The 26,656-nt window shown below is 36.1% G+C and overlaps 1 protein-coding gene across 4 annotated transcripts in view; it reads right to left on the bottom strand.

Annotated features, from left to right (window-relative positions):
- LOC131050698 (uncharacterized) overlaps nucleotides 1–8,887 on the bottom strand; it is a 43,566-nt gene extending 34,679 nt beyond the window's left edge. For 3 of the 4 annotated variants that reach the window (XM_057984908.2, XM_057984909.2, XM_057984910.2), the window contains exons 1-2: nucleotides 8,176–8,845; nucleotides 1,423–1,517 (exon numbers count right to left, since the gene is read on the bottom strand). In XM_057984908.2, the coding sequence (XP_057840891.2) occupies nucleotides 1,423–1,517; nucleotides 8,176–8,717 (637 nt within the window). In that variant the 5' untranslated portion in view covers nucleotides 8,718–8,845. Of the gene's footprint in view, nucleotides 1–1,422; nucleotides 1,518–8,175 lie in introns of all 4 variants that reach the window. The other variant, XM_059211087.1, reaches the window with a different exon arrangement.
- Between the last annotated feature and the right edge of the window lie 17,769 nt (nucleotides 8,888–26,656).

Here is a 26,656-nt window from a genome sequence, read left to right as displayed (position 1 = left end):
ATTGGGCATATATGGTCTAATTGGGCAGAGCCCAAAAAATCTTGTTTTAGCTGGCTTGTAATTTTGAAAAGAAAAAACATTGTTGTAGGCTTTGCCCTAAAAAATGTTGATGTCAGACAATACATGTGCCAAATGGATAATACTGATTAATCTATTTAACAATTTGTTGTTTATTGTAAATTTGCTAGGAACATGTAGGATATGTTTTTGGGCAACAAAAATGGGCGGAACGATGTAAATACCATTAGTTGGTGTGAACTTTTGTTTGGTGTTGACAAATGTTTTGATAAAGATCGTAATAAGCTATGGCTTAACCTTTCAACTATAATTCTGCGGCACTAATGGAGGGCTAGAAATGAAAAAATGTTTCAAGGCAAGAGAAGGTTCCAAAAGGGACACTCTTAAATTGAATTTACCTTTGCCTCTATTGTTTTGCAAGTTACTTTAACAATGAAGATTCCCAAAAGCAAATTCTTCAGTCTACTTGAAGGTGGCAGAATTATGCTACAAAATTCTGATATATTTCATGCTAAGTGGTGGCCTGATATAGAGAAAAATAGTGGAAGCCAGATGAAAAAGGTGAAAATGATAAGGATCCTATCGAATGAGCATCTGCACAGCTATGGCAGAACTGTTTTATTGCTGACCTGTATGGGAATCTCTACACCAGCGCTCAAGATACTCCCCAACCACATAATGCAGTTAATCCTCTACTTAACACTCCCATTCTAACAGACCTTGAAACTGTTGATGATTCAGAGAAAGGCTTTGTTAATTGAGAATTGCACCAATATTCTTTTATAAATTTTTTGATTGTCCTATAATAAAATTCTCATGAGGTGTAAACTGTAATGATAACTGTCTTAGATGATAAATTATGGTTTTTAATCTGTCCCGGGTGTGGTTTTGTTATTTAGGATCTGTCCGCTACTTCTTTATGGTTTATTTTGTCTTAGCTGGTACCAGTAGGCAGTTTCCAGGCCTTATTGGCTTATGTCATGTAACCTGTTTTTGTTAACTATTATAAAATGTATATATTTTTTTTAAATGGCTAAATCTACAAATATATGCAAAATCACCATACGTTCCTATCAACGGAGTTGTGATGTATAAGCATGAGCCAAGTTCAACCCATTACTACTGTAGAGAGTCAGAGACAACCCATAACTGCACCAGGCATGTGGAAAGATTGCAGTGTAACAATTAGGGGGGAATATTCAAGAGTAAACCATGTTTCAAGCATACTCCAACATCACGTGAAAGTTAACATATAACCTCACCCAAGACTTTCAAAACAAAAAATAAAACCACCCATGATAACATAAACCAAGAACAATGCCAAAACTACTGATATAGCTGAATTTACTAGATATTTCAACCAAATGCTATAATTGTTTAAAAAAACAAAGACATCATGCACACCTGCTAGTCCATGAGCGTAACGGCACTTATCTCCAAAATTACAGGTCTGCCCAGCCTTGAACATAGTGCATAGCTTAGTCTTCCAGAAGGGAGTCCTGGTAGTAGAGAAAATTTTAGTGGCTAATATCTACCTATAGATTATTTCTGTATAGTTTTTTCAAAGGAATTTTCCACAGTTTATAAAGTCTTCAGAAACCAATAAAAAGCTTTCATAGAAGAATTCAATTCTCCACAGTTTGTTGCAAAAGATTGTTAAAACATTTAGAAAATTGAGATTTTGTTGGAACAAGAATGATGAATTAGGATTATAAATAAGAGCTCCTCATTTATATGACCAACCTTGTGTACCATATGATGAACTGTTCATTTGTGATCCATCCATATTAGTGTGGCCTAATGCATCAATTTCCTACATCTTTTATGCAATTTTCATCAACATCTTTCACAATGAAAACAAACTCTATACATTATCATTAGAAATCTTTGAACATAATATTGAAATAACTTCACCAACATTTTGGAACTTTTAAAATTGTAAGATTCCTTAATTAAGAATCACAAATAAGAGCTCCTTACATTATTTCAATCTCATGCTCTAATGTACAGTTATCCATACAGAGAACTTTTATTCGTAATCCCAATAAAGATTTTATTCTAAGTTATCTACATAAGGGGATTAGTCTGTAATCCTTCTTCATATTTGATGAGTCACAAAGTGTATCATAAATGTCAAAAGCATTAAAAAGAAAACTCTTGGCAAAAACAATTCTAAGAACTTTCACCAAAAATCTAAGAATTTAATATTAGAAAAATATTTGCCAAAAATTTTAAACTTCCTGAAGCATGTGATTTATTAAATTATGCATATGAATCATAATATTGTCACTTTTCCTAGATCCTTATTTTCATCAAAAACTATTTTGTGGTATATATACATATCTGGGCTAATTTGTGGAACAGTTTTCAGCCCCTGTCTAATTACCCTAACCTCAATGAATACAAATAATTTAATAAATAATGGAAGATGAATAGGGGAAATGGTAGCAGATTATATTTAGTAGAGAAAGATACGGTATGGTAGCCTCCTAAAATTGCACCCCTTGCAATTTTGACCGCATTTGGGGTCCTCACCTTAGTGTTTTCATCCCTATGCTTGATCTGGACCTATTTATGCCCCTACCATGCAATAAATGTCATATTTTCACATTTCGCCTTGCATTGCACTTTAACCATAGCCCAAATATGGGGGACCAGAGCGTGGTACCTTGGTCCTCATGGGCCCAATCAAAACCCTTTTCCCCATCTCAAATTTGGGTGGGAATCCCCTCCCCGTGTCGGCCTATGTTGGAAAATTAATATGTTTGACGATGGGCAAGTATATAAGGAAGTCTTGCCCCCCCCCCTATTTTGCAGATAGGTGGATAATAAGAAAGCATACATTTAAGCATTCAAGCGTTCAAGCATTGAGGCATTCATCATCAAGCATTTCTAGGCTGCATATTCTTCATCTATCCACTGTGGAGCAACATTAAATCATTTGTGTGTGATTAGGGTTTTGTCATGTTCATGCCATTTTCATACAACATATTGAAAAATTATTGCTCAAAATAATCAGATTATCTATTCAACCATATACAATCGTATATATAGAGATTACAAGACGACGTTCTAAATTAAGAACAAGTCATTAAAGTGAAATCAAATAAGCTAAAAAGCTTATAATTAAAAACTAAATCTTAAAAAGCTAAATAATAAAAAGCTAACTATGTGTCTTAAATAAAGAAGCAATAGTTTCACTTAATGCACTAAAAAAGCTAAATAAGTCGACAACTAAGATGACCACTAAGAATAGAAGATGACCATTATAGAATAGATATTAATATTATTTTAACACCCTCCCTAATGGTCATCGTACTCAATACCCTACAAAAGACACTGTAGGTGTTTTGATCACAAATGCAAAGAACACTCTGCTGCTACGGAGACCCTCCCAGGATCTGCAGAATGTAAACGACCAAGAGTACCAAAAGCCATCCAAGCTAATGTAGCCCTCACATGCGAATTAGAGATCTGGCACATGTGGATTACTGAAGCCTAAAACCATGATTTTGAGGAAAAATCAGCAAACCCTTTTGCAAAAGAGTACGGAGCACTATTTGCTCCAGCAACTCCAATGTTGCAAATGTTCGCCCTAGCAGTGCAAACCAAAACTGACTGCAACAAAGCACGATTTTTGAGGAAAAAAATCGTCAAACCCTGAGAACTTTGTGAATCACAAAATCGCATGCAAACTTTGCATATTACAGATGATTTTTGAGGAAAAAATCGTAAAAACCCTACAAACAATTTTTCAAGAAAAAATCGTGAAAACCTTGGGCCCTGTAGAACAAGAGGTCTGGCCTAAATCAATCTGATCAAGGCAACGATATTCAAATATCGTCATCAAGCTCTATTTCCAGGTGTTGTTGCAGCTGTTGAATTTCAGACTGTGTTCCAACATGATGTTGCTCAAAGATTGCCATCATGAAAATCGAGCTTGAACGAGGTCAACCTAGTGAAGGCACGAGATAGAAGAAGTTGATTAAAATCAGTATAGAAGCAACTGCACAAAGAATATGAAACCCTAGAGTGGAATTTGAGGCATGAATCCCAATGCGCAAATTTTTAGGTTTGTTGAAAAAGCAAGAAATTAAAATTTCCTGCAAATGGAACCTTGAAAATTTTCTGAAAAAAAAAAATTGTTTTTAAAAAAATCAGTCAAAAAAACTTGACTGGCTCAAATTCCGAGACATTTCTGCAAACAAAAAAGGTAATTTTTCTGAAAAAAATCAGAAAAATTATTTACAGGCATGAAAACCCTAGCAACGTCCTTAGAAAGTTTGCAGAAATACCAAACGACTTTTTTCCTCAAAAAAACCGTAAAAAAAACAAGTTCCAACAAACCCTAGCCATGGGTAGCTGCAGTCTGAAAATTGTGGATGGAAAACAGGAATTTTCGAGCCCTAGGTATCGCAGTCGCAAGTAAAAGCATGCACAGAGGGGATAAAAAATCCTGACGAAAATTGCGAACCCTACACGGAAAAGGTGATCCGCTGAAAACGCGTCGCCGTGTGTCAAAAATTAAGACCTTTGTCGCGCAAACTAAAATCGTGCCCAAAATCTGCAAAAAACACACCAAAAGGCTGCAGAAGGAACGCGAAAATCGCGTAAATCACGATGCGCAATAGGAAAACTAGGCTGAAAACTGCAGAAAAATAAAAGAACGGAGTTGCGATTTTTTATTCCTCAGGCACAGAAATCGCGGGAAAAAATAGATGCGAAACAAATTGCTGCCAAAAAAAACACGCAGTGAAGACATGCAAAATTTCCAAAATCGTGCCCATGAAGGACTCAGAAAACAGCACCAAAAACCCACTAATCTTCACAAAATCCTGCCCTTAAAAACAAATCACGATCACAGAACACCTGCATAATAAAACACGATTTGCAGACTCAAACCCTCAGAAAAGGTCTGTGAAAAATATTTCAAACCCACGAATTTTTTTCATACAAAAATTTCTGGAAATAATATTCCAAGAAGAAGGCTACGAATTTTTTATTAAAAAATTCACCAAACTTTGAAAAAGCCCATCGACCCGCTCTGATACCATGAAAAATTATTGCTCAAAATAATCAGATTATCTGTTCAACGATATACAACCGTATATATAGAGATTACAAGACAACATTCTAAATTAAGAACAAGTCGTTAAAGTGAAATCAAATAAGCTAAAAAGCTTAAAATAATAACTAAAGCTTAAAAAGTTAAATAATAAAAAGCTAACTATGCGTCTTTAATAAAGAAGCAATATTTTCACTTAATGCACTAAAAAAGCTAAATAGCTAAATAAGTCGACAACTAAGATGACCACCAAGAATAGAAGATGACCATTATAGAATAGATATTAATATTATTTTAACACATGTGATTACATTCAAGAAGCAAAGCATCATCATTCATTGCAGATCTGAGGTATACCCTTTCGTCACTTTATTTCAGTATTTGCAATATTTCATTCAAGGTTAATTCCTAAACCGAGGTTTGACTTAGGCAAACCCCTATTCCCAACCTATTTCCCCTTCTTTCTATGTGCAGGAAACGGGTGCAGAGTTGTACTCTTCAGAATAAGTTTTATTCACAGAGACGAATCAACCCTTTTTGGAGTGCGAAAAGTTCGGAGGACCGTTGTGACGCGCCATGGTCCCGACTTTTTAGGAGCTTTTTCAAGGGTCAATTCCGACTCGGCTTATATTGCTCATATCCAGGTGCACGCAAAAATCTCGCATCTATAGCTCACTGTTTTCTCAGTTTTACCTTCATTTCTCAGCACTTTACCTATTTCAGCATTTCAACTTACAAAAGAGGAAACCAAAATTAATCCAATCCATTCAGTATTCAGTCCTTATCTGATTTGTGACTGATTCTAGTGGATTCCCTTCCCTCTTTTGAATGTAAAGGTCCTAAGTGAAAATTGATTTAGTGGTATCTCCCTTCTTTGTTGCAAATCGCTAAATCAAATTTTCCCCCTTTACAAGTATATTCGGCAAAGAGTGAGAATGGAAAGATTTCGGCAATGCACCAATACCCCCAATTGCAAATCAAATTCATAGAGAAGTTGGGGAATAGAAGAATCATTATCACACGGAAGAAGGACAAAATCATAAAAATTGGGGCAAGATTTGGCTGTTAAATGCAAAATCAGAATATAGGATTTAGCGTAGTCATCCCAACATATTGTCGATGGATCTATGTTGCATTGTCTCATAAAAGTTGGGGCATTAAGATAAATGGTATGTACAAATGCATTTTGACTAGGGACAATCTATGTCCTATTGGTATAGAATGCCATTGCGATGCCCATTATGTTTAAGTAAAGAAGAGAATGCTGATCATTTATTACTGAGTTGCTCATACACGAGAAAATGTTGGTAGGTTATTATGGAAGCTAAATTGGGAATGCAAGATGCAAAAGGATATAAAGGAGCATTTTTAGAGTTGGCCAAGGCTTTGTGGTAAGTCTTTTTGGGCAGGAATATAGTCTGTTAACCTGTCCATGGTTATATGACACTTGTGGAAAGAAATAAACCTAGAATCTTAATTAAGAAACAAATAAGTGTAGATGTAGTAACTAAGAAGATTGAGATTGGTATTTATGAATTCTTAAATGCAAAAGTGAGATAAGATCATGAAGGTATGAACACGCTGAAAGATGAAGGTATGAAACGCTGAAAGTTTCAGCTGATCAATTTCTTTAAAATGGTACTGAAAACTCAAAGATAAAAGAAGGAAAGCCAAACGGCTAGCCCCTCCAAGAGGTAGACTGAAGCTAAATTTTGAGGGGGCCTAGTGAAGTAATCCCGAGGTCTCGGGTGCAAACTGTGCGAGCTGCATCATCAAGAACAAGAAAAGGATCTTCATCTAGGAAAAGTCAAAGACGATACCGCCTGGAACAAATAGCGTGGTTGAAATGAAAGCACTACATTGTGGATTAAAGTTAAGTATTTAGAAAAACATCAAGGAGATTGAAATTGAAGGCAATTTTTTTATTTGCATCAGCGCCATCATAAGAAGGAACTCCACTAACATAAAATTTAAAAAATAGTTTTTAGCCCTCTCCTCAATGGCCTTCAATATTGCAAAGCCTATCTTTAAAGAGGCCATCAAGGCCACAAATTTTCTAGCCAACTGAGCCATGAAACAAATTGCTGAGACGGACATGTCTACCAAGTGAGATGCTTGAGATTGCCTACAAGAAACCATTGAATGGGAAGGGATAGGCAATGTAGTCCAGTGGAGATCACCATGGTGCATTCATGACCGTTGCCATGCCTGTAAGATCTCAAAATCCAAGAAAAATTAGATACAATCTAATAGGAATGCCGAATAAGTGTGGAAGAACTGTCTATTAATGCACGGTCACTAGTTCCTTGCACCAATGATGGCCCGAAGACTAACTATTAGTGGTAGGCTGTGTGGGCGCGTCGATGAAAATATATCTGTACAAATCAATGGACTATTCAATGTAGTTATCCTTCCGACAGAGAATGTCCTCATCGTTCTCATGGGGGGCTAAAGAAGTTAAAGAGCAGCCATGTACATTGAGGACAATTCAGGCTATTGGCAATCTGGGAGGTATCTTAAACAAAAAACTATTGAAAGAGAATTCTGCAATGCAAGAATGTTTTCAGTTGTTTATAAAGGACCTAATGAAAGTAATCTCAAGGAGTACAAGAGCTTTATGTCACACTACCCTTCGCCGATTACCCCTCAGCAATCAGAGCGTCTCACAGAGCTGAAAGACGGGATGCTTTTCATCCTACATAACAATAAGTAGCAAATGTGTGCAATAACTACAAAATCTCAAATCTCCTGAACTTTTTTTCTAATTTTATATAGTTGACGGGAGCTACCCCACACTTAGAATATCACACACAGATTCACACCATATGAAGGAGGATATCTTGAAATAACTTGCACAATCCGATAACAGAAATTTTCTCAAACGAAACTTTCATAATCTCTTAAGAAACAAGAAGAAAAATTCCACACATATTATCGTATTACAAAAAAGAAACATCCTAAAAAATACTTAAGATTTAATTCACATAGTTTATCGTACTACCAAAAAAACAAACACAACATCTGAGAAAATGCTTGACAAAAATTCTGAATTTTCAAAAACAATTATGCTAAATTCCTTCAAGACACCCTACCTCGGCAACGGAGCGCCTCCATTTGCAGGTGGACCCTGCCCCTGTTCCCCTTGGTGCAAGAAAGTACACCGCTCCTTATAAGGACAATTCGCCTCCGTCAAAAACTTACACTGCTTCACCTTCACAGGTCTCGGCCCAGGCCTCGCCCCGGCCAACGAGAAGGATCCTCCCGGGTTCAAACCCCGCGGGGGTGGCTGCCGCAGCTCCTCCAAGCCGTGGGCAAAGTTACAATTGGCGTTAAACGTGCATGTCCCGGCCTGGAACCTGGTGCACAGCCTGGTCTTCTGCAGGAAACCACTGCCGGGCCTGGCGGGGCCCGTGGGCGCTTGGGCGCCAGTGGCACCGAGGGTGAATGGATCAGAGGGCAGAATAGAAGGTGTCTGGGTGGGGGTCTGGTCCATGAATTTCATTCTCTTCTGCGGGGTCTCCGGCCATAGGAATTCATGGACCTTGGGTGAATTGCCTTGGAGGGGGTTCGAACCCGTGAGCTGTGGTGAAACTGGCTCATATTCTGGTTCTGGCCAATACGCATTGGAATTCATATTGCCTTTAATTCGCTTTGCTTGTCTCGAAATTTGTTCTCTTTTTTGTTCCTTTTTTTTCAGTGATTTTGTTTCGTATTTATGCAGTGCGGAATAGGGTTTTAGCCGTGGGGAATAATGGAAGTTCCCGGGAATAAGTGAAAAAGAGTAAGAGACCAACACGTTTTTTCCTCCCTTCTCTTTCTTTTCCTGCAGGTTTTTTTATTAAAGGGTTGGTGGTCTGAAATTCATGAATATTTAATTTTGTTGCTATTTTCATTTTTTTATGTTTTCTAACTATTTTTATATTCAATCAAGTGGCTGAATTTTATCTCATAGATTGTGAAAACTTAATGTCTATTTTTGTTGCTATTGTTATTTTGTGTATGAATGAATAGTATAATCATTTTTATTGTGGATAAAATTTGGAAGAAAATTTTAAAAATAAATAAATTTTGACATTTTTCTTAATATACAATTGTTTTTATTTCTAATGTCTTTTTTTTCTTATAGCATTTTTCTCAATATATAGTTGTTGCTCATTTTCAATGTTGTTTTTTTTTTTTCATAGCATTTTTCTCAATATATAGTTGTTGCTTATTTCCAATACCTCTTTTTTTCTATAATCTATTTTGAGTTCCTAAATAGTAGTTGCTTCACTAAAATAAAGAAAATTTGCAGATTAGCTTTTTCTCACAATTTTAAATATGTATTGGAACACTCTAATTGTTTAAATTTAAGCAAAAATGCATGTAAACAGTTACACGTGAGTTAAGTTTAAGAGAAGAAGATTTGAGAATAAAAAGAAAAAAGACATTGAAATTTTCCATTATATTTTTATAAGAGTTTCTACACAAAATAATTTTGTTGTTTATTTATAAAGAGTATCCAGTCTCATGGATGTTATTGAAAATATTTATCTATTAAAGATATCAAATTTCCACAGTTTCCATAGTCCATAGTAAATTATTGTAGAGTTTCTGGATTCAATTGTGTTAGCGAGTTTTTTACCATCAACGTTTCGGATCACACTTTGGGATCCATCATCAAAATGTACAAGAGCTCATGTGTTACCTAGTTTTTTACCATCAACGTTTCGGATCACACTCTGTGATCCATCATCAGGATGTATGAGAGCTCAATGATATGAAAATGGGCTCTCGTACATCCTGATGATGGATCACAAAGTGTGATCCGAAACGTTGATGGTAAAAAACTCGCTAACACATCAAATCCAGAAGCTCTACAATAATATTTATCTATTCATTTATTGTACATTCTTCATATAATTTAGAGTCTCTCGTACTTTATGATGTGGAGGAGGGATCCTCTACATAAATAAGTTGGGAAAAAAAGTTGTGCTTGGGGCATACATCTTTAATAAGGTTTATTTTGTGAATTTAATTTTGTCAAAATATACATGGCATGTCAAAGTATTTATTAAAAAGGTATTACAATTAGGGGAAAGGACCCAATAGCCACCCATCCTAAGCTCTTAAATGATAAGTTGGATTTCGATGATTTTTTGGGGTTTCTTGTATGTGAATTGAGAGCTTAAAGGTGTTGTTTTAGTTTTTTGGTAGCTATGACAAACCCAAAAGGATTCAGTATGTACACAAAGGTCAAAAAGTGATCATTTAGAAGTGGCATTCAATACTTACTCACAATTGCTACGATAATTGTGCGCTACAACTTCAAAAAAATAAATAAATAAAAACTGCACAACTAATCTAATACATATTTATTTAATAAATGATTTTACCAATACCTATGCACAAGTGCCCCAGTAACCTTGTGCTATGGTTACCAATAAATTGTACAACTCATCTAATTAAATATTTAAATATTAGTTATTGAGTGTACAAGTGGGTGACTATTAGTATATGTGGATTATTTTAGTGGGATTTTAATTATCATGTATTGGTTATTTTTAAAGATAGTAATTGGGGAGTTAGGTGGGCAAGAACATAGTAGTTATTTGTACACATATGACTATTTGGTCCTTTCCCCTATGACATGTTACATATAAAATCAGGGAGGAGAGGGCTAATTATAGTTATCATAACTATGATAGTTACGGGGGGGCCCTTCCTCCCACCCACCCCTATGGGGCCCGAGTAGGGAGGGGGGCCTTCATCCCCTTACCCACTCTGACAACTTCATTGGGGAATGAATTGTCATATCGTTACCAAAACCCCTTTCCTATCAATTCACCCATTGGGGTGGATGGGAGATATAACAAGGGGGGAATTTAATTTCACCCCCGGATAAGAGTTTCACCTGACAACAGAAGAATAGATCGATCAGCAAGCAAGTTTTCATTCCCTGCCCCTCCTTGATCCAAATTGAATGATGACCAAACGTTTCTAGATTTGATACCACACACTTATCAATCCTTACATGAAGTCATAAACTTTAGCCCCCCATAATAACCCCTGCCAAATAGAATAAAAAATGGTTTCTATTCACACCATCAAAACTTTAATATTTATATATTTTAGTAAAAAGATGATTTCTAGTTTTTGAATTTAAGAAATGTCAATAATGGTGTCCAATGTGGCAATTCAATGTATATATCTCCATCTATAATTAAATGTCAAGCAATTGTGTAGATTGGGGTAATACTTCTTAATTAAATGCCATTTGTGATTTTAATTTAACCAAAAGTTAAACAACACATCCCTTCTCTCATATAACTTCTTTTTCATCTCCATTCTTATTTACATTCCAAGATCATGTCATATTTCTCACACATTTAGAAGTCAATAGTTTCTTGTGTACCATGTTATCATTATATGTATTTCTTCTCTATATTCAAGTTTTCTGTGCGTTTGTCTATTTATCTTTAATTTATTGATATACCTATATTAGTTTAAGTTCAACCTCGTCATTGTGCTTATATAAATTTGGTTGTGCATTAAATCAATAAACAAATCATGTTGTTATTTAAACTTTAAGTCTACATTGTATATAAATACATTCAACACACACTTAACATATGTTGTCTACAAGATACTTGTAAAGAAAATAAAGTCAATATAGAAGTATGCATAAAAAATAAGAACAAGAGAATGCTAGTATATTAAGTTCATGGTGTCACTCTAAGGGAGCAATCCACATATTAGAGCACAAACTTCAATTACAATATTCAAGATGCATCTCTCTTTCTTTTTTTTTTGAGGAATAGGCCTTCTCTATTAATTTAAAAATATTAAAGTGCATATTCACAAAAAAAGGTTGGGGGATACAAGATCACCCCGCGAAAGTCACACGGCCAGCGGCCACAAGCAAAAAAACAAGCTATTCATCAAAAAACTTCCTCAAGCAGCCAAAGCAGAGGCAGTCGAGGGAGGAGGATCAAGATCATCTTTCTTGCCCCATACATCAGCGGGATCAAGAGTCGGGTTCGACACAGACCACCCATCTTCGGGATCTTTGTCAATTTCTCCTTCCTCCTGCCTGGGAAGCGAAATCACCAGAGCCAGGCGAGGAAACTTGGAAGTGGTGGAAGAGGGCCACCCAAAACCATCACCAACGGGAGGAGCAAAAGTCATGGGAGTAGCAGAGGACCACCCTGAGGCAGAGGCACGATGCAAAGGAGAAGTCGAGCGGCTCCTCCAAGCATCATCTCTCCCGCTCGAGGAGCAGCGAGGAGCCTGGGACCACGGGGTTTGAGAGCGGCAGGCAGAGGAATTGCGACTATGGTGGTGGCCACAGGGCGGAGTGCGGTCGACAAATACAGAATCCGGCAACACTCTGGCAACCGCACAAGGGGCGTTGCCCCAGTGCTGGAGGAGCTCCTGAAGGTGGCCCACCTCTAGGGCCACTTTGTCAGCTTGAACCTGAATCTGCATTAATACATTATTATAAATGCAAGCTTTAGCATAAAGCGAGACATTAGTATCCAAAAAGTTGTGAGTAAAAATAACTGCATTTATATCCTTCCAAAGAGTGAATAGGATCTCCATTCTGAAAGCATGTCATATTTGGGAAAATTTAAAGGGGATTCTAGGCGAATCGCCCAGAAGAGCCATATGCCAAGAAAATGGCTCAGCCTGAAAAAGGCCAAAAGAAATCATGAATCCATCTCCAGTATTGTTGAGCTCTTCTACAGAACCAAAAAATGTGCATAAAAGTTTTTGGGTGACCACAAAAAGGGCATCGGGGATCAGGAACCCCCAAATGCTTAAGTCTGGAACCCAAAGGCAACCCTTGGAAAAGCACACACCAAGAAAAGTGTGCAATCTTGGGTTCAGTGGTGGCGGACCAGACAACAAGAAACCTGAATCTCTAGGAAGTCTGAGAAGACTACAAGTGCCACCGTTGATTGAGAATATGGATCATATGCAAATGAGGAACCAGCCAGAGATAACCCATTTTGGGTTTGCAGTTGGTGAAAGGAGTCCAAGGATACCATTTCCAATCTTTCCACCAAGGTCTGATAGACCGAATGCCAAGCTTATGTAACAAATTTGAGGGTAAGGTCGATACCAGAAGGTCATAAGTCTGTTGATCTAGCCAAGACAGACGAAAATGGACTTGGAGGTCCTCCCATAACTGGATGCTCATAGAAGCTCTGGAAAATATATCCTTAGGTGTTCTAATGCCGCGTTTGTGAAAATGTAGAGCAATAACACCCTAGATTTTGGCTAGTGGTAACCCTTGCATCTGAAAAATAGGTGACCACTAGAGGTTTTGTTGATTCATGGATAACCCGTCCCGAAAACCATCACCGGCCCATCGAAGTCAAGGATTGATAGCTTCCCAAGCACGCCATATGCTGTTAACCACAAAAGTACCCTGGATCTGAGCAGGGTCTTTCATAATGAGCAGGGTTTGAAAACAAATCCCCTTCTAAGTTGGCCTATTGGTAGGAAAGCCCGAAGAAATACAATGCCAAGAAGAATTTTCCAGGCCTCATCGCCAGATAAGGCTCTGATAATCCATTTAGCACATAAGGAAAGCCCTTGTTTCTAGGTAGAAATAAGGCCAAGCCCTCTGGACCCCAAGCGACCCTATGGAATCCTTGATGGTCAAACCCAGAGGCCCAAAGAAAGGCTTGTAGAAGTCTTTCCAACTTCATGTAAGAGGCCTTAGAAGGATCCCAACATGAGGAATAATAGACATGGGTGGAAGCTAACACCTTGGAGCAAATTTGGAATTTACCAGCCAAAGAGTGAGGCTTGGTAATCCAGTAGGCCAACTTTTTCTCAATCCTGGCTAAAAAAACATTCCAAAGATCCATAGGTGAAGCTTGAAAGGCAAAAGGAATGCCCAGAAAGCGAAAATTTTTGCCATGATGAATCCATTTCCAGTCATATTGGAGAATCCAAGGCAGGGCGGGCAGAAAATACTGCCTATAACATTGCGTCTTGTGCCATTGAATGGTCGAACTAGAAGCCAAGCAAAAGGTGTTCAAACAATGAAGAGCAGCCTGCACATTGTCTTCTTCCTCAATGAGAGTGAGAAAGGAATCATCCACAAAGTGGTCATTGACAAGCTGAGAAGGTGACTCAGGCAAGGAGATACCATGGACATGCCCAACAGAGATAGCATTAGCAAGTAAGTAACCAAACCCTTCCGTCGCAAGAACATATAAAGCAGGAGCCAGAGGACATCCCTAGCGAATGGATCTGAAAAGGCCAAAAGCCTCAGACTATCGGTCATTAATGGTGATACAAGCCGAGGCATCTCCGAATAACATCTGGACAAATTGGATGAATCAGGGACCAAAGCCAAGGGCTTTGAGCATAGCCAAGATAAAAGGCCACTCAAGGTGTACTCAATGCGATCATACGCCTTAGCGAAGTCAATCTTAAGGAAGATTGCCCGTTGTTTAGAGCGTCTAGCCCAATCCATCCCTTCCCAAACAAAAATAATATTGTCCAAAATAAACCTAGACTTGATAAATCCAATCTACTATGGACGAACAACAAGAGGCAGGAGATGATGAATCTTGAGAGCAAAGGCTTTGGCAATGATCTTATACGAGACACTGAGCAAGGTAGTACGCCTCCAATTGCAAATGTCTTATGGATCCCCAGCCTTAGGGATAAATTTGATGTTGCCTCGGTTAATCATTTTTCCCAAGGATTGGGAATGAAAAGCTTCCAGATAGACTTTATGGAGGTCAGGACCAATACAAGGCCAAAGAGCTTTATAGAATTTGCAGGGGAAGCCATCACAGCCAGGGACTTTATCATCTGCCATAGAAAAAGCAGCTTCCTCGAGATCATCAATGGTCAATAAGAGATCACAAAAGGTTTATTGAGACTCAGAGAGCCATTTGGGAACAACAACTAAGCAATCTTGCAAAGATTGGGCTTTGACCCCTCTCTATTTCTTTAATATAACTATATAGCTAACAACCAAAGAGAATCATCATTGTCCCATATATAGAACAACTAAAGTGTTTCGTCACTCTTTCATGCACATGGGATAAATATTTTATTCTAACTAGATATCAAGGTGACTTACAAAGCATGTACACCCAATTCTTGATTAATAAAATAGATTACATATATTGCAAAAGAGATTATTGATATTGTCTCCCATTTAAAAAAAATATTTATTCTCAAATATTGAGATCATGTCGAATCACACCAAAACTTCATTGGTCATGCAAGTACAAAGGTGCACCTCTCATATGTATATATAATATCACTATAAGCCCAATAAAGCCAACACTTCCTCATCCAATTATGGAATGGATGTTTGTACCCTCATGATCTGGGCAATCATTTTGTTGATGTGATAAACATTGAAGACCAGGTGGATCTTCATAGCAATTAGAATGGCTAGTTGGTAGGCCACCTCTTTAATGTGTTTGATTACCTAATAAGGGCCATAAAATTTGGGACCCAACTTATGATCCTCCTACTACTTCGTACAATTGTGTGTTTATTACAAACTCTCTCACTCTATATTATAAGGAATTATCAACCAGTTTCACTCTATAATTCATGGAACATAAGAATCTCTAAAAGGTGTTAGATGGCCATATAAATCTTTATATGGGGTCAACTTTGAAAAATTGTGATAAATGATATTGTACCACCACTATGCCTGGGGAAACCACCTATCCCATTACCCGTGTTACCCTAACACAAAACAATGAAGGTAATTGTTAAGGCATCTATTAACTTACCCTATTTGACCATTTATTTGAGATGGAATGCTAAACTTATTTGCAACTAAGTACTATGGAAATTCAATAAATCCTCCACAAGGTAAGATCTCAATCATTAACAATAGAATATTGCATAGTATGTAGCTTGAAAATAATTTCCAATAATTGTTGTGATACCATCATTATAATGTAGGAGTGAGACAAGGCACACAAATGATCTGACTTAATGAGATGATCTACCATCTCCAAAATGAATGTGTGTTGAACCCAAGGTCGGACTGAAAGGGGGGGTGAATTAGTCTAAATAGAAAATTTAATGTAGCACATAAAAAAAAGTAATCAACAAATACATCCAACAAATGAACACCAAGATTTTCTACTTGAAAAACCCAAACAGGGAAAAACCATGGTCAACACTTGACCCACAAAAATATATCCACTATGTATATCAAATTACAATAAAAAGAGCTCATTACTCCAGACTTGCAAACCAAGACTAACTGCTCTTGGGGAAAGATACAAAAATGGACTCGCAAAACCTGAAGTTAACTTCAACAAGACAAGATACAAAAATGATCTAAAAAGAAGGATCTCCAAATCATGAAGTTGTCCTTGAACTCAGCATCAAGCGACCAGCATTAGCACACACAAATCAGACCTCGACTATCAACAATCTATCTCATATCTCTGCCACAGTCTCAACACAACTTGCATATCATTCGAGCACAACTCGTCTTCCCTGCTCTTCATTGAATTTCACACACTTCCTTTCACATTCTCTACGCTCCTCTTCCCACTCGGACACTTCTACTCACTTTCCACACACAACTCAATCATGTACACATTCCTTGTATACAAGATAGATCATCAAAGCTTGAACCAAGTCGACTTAAAATAAAATATACCTTCTAGACTAAAAACACACACATTGATCCACTCCAAGAGAAAGAGGGGACCGAAACACATCTTCCAATGATCAAACCACCAATCCGCAATCATCAGAACATAACTAACAACACACCGACATGCTATGCATCCATATAAGCAATTAATGATTAAAACATATCCTCCAATGTAAATAACTCAAATCCGGATCTCCACATGCTATGGTGAGACCCATAACACACCAAATTACCTTCCACAAATCATATCTAGACCCAAAGATAGGTTTAGCATAGAGTATCACAACTAGCTATGAACAATGCCATAACATCCAAAGAACGCAACAATATTTATGGACCACAAAACTATCATATCCATCATACCAAAACTATATCCAAAGAAGATAACAATAACAAACAACATTAGCAACACTTTTCAGACCCAAACACTTATGGAACAACTGAGAGAACAACTGCAAGACCAACACATCAAGATACCTCTGCACCACAAACTTTCCAAACCAACAACTATCTGGAACAAGTTTAACATCAATGACAACCACAACAACACATACTTCCAACAATGTGTACCCCCAAACTAATAATCCCCATATGAAATCCATGAAAATGTTAGCCATGTTGTGTTAGAAATATGGTGTAGTTATAAAGATATTTTTTAGATGTATCATCCTTGTTATGTTGGCATACATCATATCAAGAGACAAATAACATCTTGCTTGAGTCCATCCTGTAAGAAATTTCAACCCATGTTCACAAGTATTAAAAAATATAGAGTTACCTACAGTTGGATTTAAGTGGATCTTAGTGAATAATTAATGCTTGGGCTAGTCAGTGGGATATAATAAACTCTACCATGTGTTATAATATTTCTTAAAAATATTTATAAACATTAGAAATATAGCAAACCACTTTGAGGGGGTGACCTCCAATAATCAAATTATAACATATGAATTCAATATTTGATGATATGATGTTTTGGGAGAAACATCTTCACCTTTATTTATGTTCTTAACTATGTAAGGGCATGCTCCTTTATCCTAATCAAGATTATTTAACGTACTAACTATATCTAATGTTAAAGTTAAGCATGCTACAACTGTTCAACTTATTATGCTTGAGAAATTATGATATTAGGGTCATGTCATTCACTATTCAGGGACTTCACATGCCTCTCCCCTTCAAAAAGCATTATCCTCAATACTCATCAATTCTGGAGGTTTTAGTATAAATTTTCCATCTACTCATGTTGCATCTTCAATTGGAATATTCTTCCACTTGCTTATGAACTTAGAGATAGCTCTATTTCATAATTGTTTCAATCTTTTTTCAATAATCTCCTCATATTCTAAAATAAAATTTCCTTCTTTATCTAATTATTATAATTCTAATTAAATTGTAATATTGCTACCTATTAATTTCTTCAAACAAGAGGAATGGAAGATGGGATGAATTTTGGACAAGGGTGGAAGTTCTAACTTATAAGCTACACTTCCTATTAGATGGAGAACTTTATAGGGACCATAAAATTTAAGTACAAGCTTCATGTTCTTATGTTTCTTAAGAGAAATTTGTTTATAAGGTTGTAATAAAATAAATACCCAATCTCCCTCTTCAAAATTCTTCTCACTATGATGTAGATCAACTTGGTGTTGCATTCTATTTTGAACCATAATTAAAAAATCCTTAAGAATTTGTAGTATTTCTTGTTGGGTGTTGAATATGATCCTCTATTGCATGAGCTTTATGTTGAGATTATAAATAAGGAGTAGCAAATGGTCGGGGGTAGCCATAAAGAGCCCCAAATGGAGTCATTCTAGTGGATGTGTGCAATCATGTGTTGTACCACCACTCTACTAGTGGTAGCCATTTGGACCATTGTGTTTGTTTATCAGAGGAAAAACAACATAAATATCCCTCCAAACATTTATTCACAATCTCTATTTGGCCACTTGATTAAGAATGATAAGAGGAACTATGTGTTAGTTTTGTACCTTATGCTTGTAAATATGTTTGTCCAAAATATCCTAGAAAAGATAGGGCGATGGTCACTCATTGTGATTTTGGAAATTCCATGAAATTTTTGTATATTTTCAATGAATGCTTTAGCCAGAGTACTAGATGAAGTGGATAAGAAAGTCAATGAAACATGCATACTTAGTGAGTTCATCCACAACAACCATGATTACATCAAGATTATTAGACTTTGGCAACCTTGCAGTGAAGTCCATTTATATTTCCTTCCAATGTTGTGTTGTAATTATTAATGGTTGTAAAAGGTTTGGAGTCTTTATGGTTTCATCTTTATTTCTTTGGCATATTAAACATTCAACAACAAATTTCTTGACATCTACTTTTAAACCTTCACAAAATAAATCTTTTTTTATACTATGATAGGTATTCAAAAACCCTAAATGTCCTCCTATTAGTGAATCATGCATTAGAGATAGAATGTCTTCTTTTAATTGAGTTTTTTTACATAAAAATAATCTATCTTTTTAGAATAACGAATCTTCTTCCCAAACACACATCAAAAGAAGATGGGGCATGTTGAAGTTTTAGAATGAGATAATGCATTTGAGGAGATCATGTTGCCACTTTTCTCATGTAGCTTCTAACCATTTAGGTTTTAATTAGGAAATAGCACAAACATTTGTTTCCTCTACTTCTTGTCAAGAGAGGGCATCAGTTACAATATTTTCTTTACCCTTTTAAAATGATTTCAAAGGCATGCCTAATATCTTGGTAACCACATTTTGTTGTTCTACTCAGGATATTCATTGTTTCAAAAAACATTTTTAGACTCTCATGATCTATCTTGACTTTGAAATCCATTTCCATTAAATATTGATGTCATTTTTTAATTACATGAATAATGTGTTGAAAACACAAGAGTACTAAGGGGGAGGGGCGTGAATTAGTACTTAAACGATTCTTCAATTAGATCAACGATTCATCAAATGTGATTATGTAACTATAAGAAAAGAAACACAAAAGCACACAATCATAACACCATATTTGCATGGAAAACCCAACAAGCTAGATCTACTGTCCAAATCCAACCTCATAATAATATAAAATAGGATTAGACAACTTTTTTTAGAGAAGGTCAACCCAAGGAAGCAACAAATCCCTAAAATATAATCCTTAGTACCAAAAATGATTAATTTTGATGGCTTTATTCCACTAGTCAGTTAACAATATTTCTACTCAGTGACATTATTTACTTTTGGCTCAATGCCTTTAGCATTCACACCTTTTTCATCTTCTTAACAAGCTTGATCTTCTATGCATATATAATCTTCAAAACATCAATTAGGTCAACTTCAAGGTAACATGTAGATACGACATATAGTGTTTCACTAGTTGACCACTTGATACACCTTCCACAAATTTCCAAAATATTAATCAGATTAGTTATAAATGAAACATGGTGCTTTACCAGTCAACTACAAAATAAAAATGCCAAGAATGCCAAGAGAGATAACATGTTGCAATTCAAAACAAGGTTTAACCAGCCTTTAAAACACCTCATACTACATCTCAAAGCAGTAATAACATAAAGAAACATGGCGCAAATATGAAAACCATGTCATGTTGGCCTATTAACCATTACTCGCACATGGTAAACAACACTAAGCTGCTCGTGATACTCGAATAATGGAGAAACTTCATGCGCTTCAAACCTTGGAAACTTATGAGATATATGGACAGTCCATATAGGCTCATATAACATAAATGAACAACCTTTTATAGGCGCATGGACATAACCACTTGTACAGATGAAGACAAACTAGAACAATTCGACTATATCACTTTAACACTTTAAAAATTGTTCTTGTGGTACGCCAAATTACCTGTAACTTGAATATACCATACCTTAGACATCTCAAATCACGTCGTCAAAACTGCTTGACCATGTCTACAGTACGGTAGAATGCGAGGCATTCCAACTTGTCCTTTGAGACCCTTTACTCTGCCTTAGTGCAATCCGGTATATCATCATCTCTAACTTTCTCTACAAAAGGAATTATGACTTGAAACTTTGGGTATAACATCTTTTCCGCTCTATGAAAATAATTTATAAACCATAAAATAACATCTTTCTATTTTGAAGAATGCGAACCTAAATAATGTGTCTTTGCCTTAGAAGATGCATTATTAATGCCTTAGTCAACTCCTTTATAACTTACCACCATGTGCGATACATCTAATTGTCGAGATATCACTGTAGAAGTCTCGAAAACATATCAAGTCATGTGTACCCACATCTACATCTTTCTAAAACATTAGGATAATACTCATCAAAACATTGACTCATTAAAGATACATTGATACTTAATGTGAACATGAACTTTAGAAGATAAGGTACAACTATGTACGAATAATACTTACTCCTTTAACATCAATGACAACACATAGCATAGATTAACATCAATGGCAACACATTGCTACAAAATCTATAACAATATCCCCATTTGTCATTGATGGCAACACTTATCAGATGCCCCATAACTCTTCCCCTTTGACATCAAGTAAAAGGGGTAGCGGGTCTTCATTTGAATTTGCAACAAAAACATGCTCTCCCTGTCAATATCAAGTTGATAGATACTCCCCCTAAGAAGTAGTCTTAGTTGCCTCAAAACTAATGTAGCAAAAATTTCTACAAGTGCCTTAAGGTTTACAACAATAATATGTACATGGTGCCTTGAAAACAAAACCAAAATGACATTGTTTAACTTACTCTAATTCTTCACATATCTACATGGTACCAAAAATGTCTTATCTGCAACAATAATCCTTCTAATTACTTTGAAGGCATAATGTTCTTGTATATTACCTTCAGTTGGAAAAGAGTAGTATCCCAGTGCATCTTTACAGAGGATAGGATGTGAATGTAACATTGAAATTGAATATACAACTCCTCTTCTTCTTCCACAATATCTGGCACCTTCATCTTTTGGTCAACATTTCTTGCTTTACATAAAATTCCAGTTAGGGACACTACCCTCAAGCTCATTACTTCCCTTAGCTTACTAATTTCTCCTTTGATTTGTTCCTTTGATCTAGAAGTTGCTTCAGCTAAGAGTGTAAAATTTCTATTTGTGGCTTTGTAGTACCATTCTTATCCTTTAGTGGATCATAAACGTTGGCCATTTAAGCTATTTGTGACTCAATAGATTCAATTTGATTGATACAGTGTAATGACATGGACTCTAAGCATTTTTTAATGCTTTTCAAAATTTCTTGCAGTTTATTATGTACATTAGCACATCTTTCAAAGGCATCAACAATCCATTTGTTGTTTATTTTCTTAATCTCTATTGTTCTTCCTGCTTCTCTAGATGAGATGAGTGAGTTTTGAAGGAATCCAATAGAAGCTTGATCTATTGAGTGGGAGGAAAAGATTGATCTCTTTTGCCTCAAGCAATTCCTTTAAAAAAAAATTTATTGCTTCTTCTAATAATTCAACAACCTCAACATGTTGCTAAAGAATCTCCTTTCTTGCAAATGAATGAAATATATCTCCTAGTTGTATTTTGTGCAGAGGATACATACTAGATAGATCAACTTGTTCATCATGTGTAGGCAATTGTAATAATTATGGAGTGACCACAAGTTGAAATTACATTTGTTGCATCAAAATTTCTTTAATTAAGTCCACATGATGGGTAGAGGAAGATGAATCCTGTATTTTCTCATACCTTTCCTCTATTCTCACATTCATCAACTCTTTTTGCTAATCAAGTATACCTTGTTGCATTGTGGTTTTAAAAGGAGATGCAATTCCCTTTCCTTGTGCATTATGCTCTTCATGCTTTGTATTATATGATGAAGGAACATTAAGAGATGCAATTTCTACATCTTGTGTAGTATGTTCTACTTGATTATTAGTGACATTTAGATGGAGTGTATATGGATATTCCTCATTATTTTTTATTTCATCAAGAATCTTATTTGTCACATCTATTTCTAACTGTATTTTACCCCAATCCTACTTGTCCATGCTCATGAGGACATTTACTCTATGTTTTAACCTAAGTTCTGTAGCTTGTCATTAAGATATTTTTACCTTTTCTTCTTGAGAAACTAAAGATCTGGCCTTATCAAGAGCTTGTTGCCTCAACTCTTTGTCCATTTCAATTATTTCTCTCTCTTTTGTCTTAAGACTTGAGCAAGACTTTCTGGAACTTGATCTAAGATATCACTTTAAGGCACACTGTACTTGATCAAATACATAATTATTGCTTTCTCAATAGTTTTTTGATCCATAGAAGGCACTTTCAGATAGAGTTCTATACTTTCATTTAGGATCCCATATTGCACAATTCCATTAAAGGTTGCATCCAGTTGAAGGGGTTCATGTGGAGGTTCCACCAGAGGAGTTTGCTTGGATTTCTTGTCTTTCTTTTTTAGTTTTGAGGTGCCTTCCTCTCCTTCTTCAACATCCATTATTTCAACCTTCTTTCTCTTGGAAAACTTCTTTGGTATTGCATGTTTTTTTCTCCACAGTTTTCATTTGTTCTTGGGCTTTAGATGTAGCTCTTCTATTGGTAGAATTTGTTTGTTTGACTTCAAAGGATTGTGGAGTAGTGGCAACAAATGTGGACCTATTGATTCTTCTAGGTCCTTGAAAATCTTGCGAGGGATGGGATCAATTTGAGGATCCACTGTAGAGGCTTCAGATGAGGACTTTGGTGACAACCCCCACTTTCTATGCAGTCCTTTTATGTGCTTGTTAAGGTATTCCTCAACACTCTTCTTATTCTTCTTATCCCTTATTTCATCATAGGTTACAAATATTTATGTAGTAGTGCCTCTTGGTTTGATAAACAAAACATTAGCATAACCTATTATTTCCTACTTAGAGACCTCATAAGGTACTTTTGGGACCTAGACAGTTCTTGGCTCTACAACCTCAATATATCAATGGTTTTTTATCAGCCAAAAATATAATCTAACCTTCATATCTTCGTACTAAGCTGGAGGGAATTCTATGATTGGTTTGCATCTCATTTTGTAGTGTTTTAAAGAAACCCTAATACATTATGTTGTAACTTTTGTCATCACCAAATCCTCTCATTTGATTTTTTATTTGTGTGGCAACAGGAATGTGTGGTTGCCATAGCTTCCTGTTAAAACTAGGCAATTCATTTAAGAAGTGGAATACAAGACAAATGACGAGAGTGTCATACCTAAAGTTATAGTCTGTCTCCTTTGTCCTCTATAGGTTCTTCATTATTTTCTCTCTCATGAGTTCACATAGGTCAAATTATTTAACCTCTTTTTCCACCTAGTAAGCAGTGTGATGAATTATAGTGCCTATAATAGACCCTCTATTTGTGTAGTAAACCTTGTACACAATTCCCATTCAAGCATAGCAGACCCCTGGATTAGTTATATTATTGACACTTAGGGATCTCTTATCAAACTTAGCACCAGTCAACTTTATAATTTCCTTATTCTTAATAGCTTTCTATTGAATTGGTTGAATGAACTGGAATACTGAGAGGGGGGTGAATCAGTATTCCCACAATTTCTAAAACTTTTACTGATATATCAATTTCATCAATTAAGCTCATCAACATGAAATAGAAAAAACATAATAAAGAAATAAGATGGCCACAAATTGAACACCAAATTTTACGGCAAAAAAAAGAGTGTTCGTCCCTACGCTCCAGTCAAGCCCTTATGTCAGGTGAGCCATCCTTCCTAGGGGAACACTTTGCAGTAATCAAAATATATGGGTAAGATCTTGCCCCATATATGCTTCCCATGCTACTAAACCCAGGATTTTCATCTTGGAATACATCATGGAAAACCCAAATGGGAAAAACCACACAGAGTTAACTCTCAAGATAATATAACTAGTTATATGGTGTTTACAAAATGGGGTGGCTCACTGCCAGATTACAAAAGTGGTTCATTGTTGGAATGCTCACTATGCAATAGATAATAATTGAACCAAGGAAAATTACATCTCCTAATACATGAGGTCAGTTCCAAATTAAGCTAAAATAACAACTCACAAAAACTCACAGCAGATCCGGGAAGGGATCATTGTACCACTATCCACAATCGCCTATAGAAAATCTAGTAAGGGATCACTGCACTACTCTGTTGAACCGACTACTTACAACAGATCCGGTAAAGGATTGTTGCAACATTGTCTGCACTCTGACTCTCTTATATACTCCTTCGCTTATATACTGCTCACACTATAAATTGCTTCTCTTACTACAACTACTCTGATGTCCACAACTCTGCCACCAACATAATTCTTATTTTTCTATACTACACACACTTTTCTTTCTCCTATCGAGATAATATGTCGGCTAAGCACAAGTGATTTACACAATAATATGCTGCTTGGATCAACATGTTGTCCAAAACATGCCTGGACCAAAAATAGGATAAGAAAGTTGGCCTATACCAACCTCTTACACACTTCCCTCACAGACTTCATTTACTGAAACGTACGCCTTAATAACCAAGACAAAACAAGGGTCTACCAAACCCATAAGCACAACCTCCAAGCACACCAACTCCCAATTCTAAGATAAAGCATGATGCAGTATAATCATTCAAATAGTAATACAAACTGATGCATGATACAACCAATACAACTGATATAAATGATGTCACTGATACCGGAACTCACACAGCTGATACTAGAACTGGATACAAACCAAGATAAGCACAACACAGGATTCCATGGAAGAGGATCTTCCAGAAATGACTCCAGTAGATCATGTACATGCCTTAATGCTTCATATTACATTCATGTCACATACATACCTATCTTTCATTAATGCTCGACCTACAATACCAAGATTGCTTCCAACAACTTAACAATAGCATACCACATCTGGTCCTAACCGGATTACTGGGTTTGAGATCAATGACAACATTCACACAAATCTAACAAGCTTAGGGATCTCTTGTTAAACTTAGCACCAGTCAATTTTATAATTTCCTTATTCTTAATAGCTTTCATCATTGGGACTAGTCTGGTGGAACATAGACCAGTATTGACCCTAATCACTTTTGTAGGGTTTGTCAAGATAAATGAACTCATCATGAATTCTGATCAATACATACTTAATCCATTCACATTCATGGTAGAAGTTAGGGTAATCCTTCCAACTATCCAACCACTTGGCTTCCACATTTGCATACTTAGGCTTGTAAAAATCATTGTCATCAAATAGTTCATATATGAGTTCTTTGAACTTAGTGTGATTGATCTCATTAAGAGTGGAATGAATGTAGATTGGAACATCCTTTGTATATTCCACATTTGTCAAAGCGAAACAAAATGCTCCATTATTGTCATTTTACATAGCCTTGAAAGGATACTTCTTGAATTTGGGCCTTGGCCTTTTAGTGACATCAATTACTTGTGGAGTTGCCAATGCAATTTTTTATACTTCAGAAAATTGAATTTTGAGATAACTTAAAAGAATACGTTTGTGTATCAATGCTAGGGTTTCACATTTAGCACAAAATATTTAAGATATTTTGAATGCTCTCCTCACTTCTTAACTTTGGACACAAAATCTTGAATTTGAATGAGGTTAGATTGTGCAAGAGAAACATAAATTCCTTAAATTTGCCCTAACATTTTGTAATCAATGTACTTCATTCTTATTAGGTGAATTGTTGATAAAAAAACCTTGTGTCATCATAGAGGCCCAATTTTGATCTAAAAACCTTCACAAGTCAAGTGACTACCCCAAAACTTTAAACTAGGGACATAAATCTACTCAGTAATTATATACTTGACATGATTGAAATGAATCAGCTTTTATGATGTAAGTCTTGACAATTTTGCATATGGTAGCTCCCCCTAAGACAACATTTTGTATCAATTTACCATGAGATCTTGTGCACTACGCACAAACATAGTGTTATTCTTCTTCTCACTATCC

The sequence above is a fragment of the Cryptomeria japonica genome, chromosome 9, assembly GCF_030272615.1.
Source record: "Cryptomeria japonica chromosome 9, Sugi_1.0, whole genome shotgun sequence".
NCBI classification, from domain to species: domain Eukaryota; kingdom Viridiplantae; phylum Streptophyta; class Pinopsida; order Cupressales; family Cupressaceae; genus Cryptomeria; species Cryptomeria japonica.
This window is presented reverse-complemented; position numbering and strand designations above follow the sequence as displayed.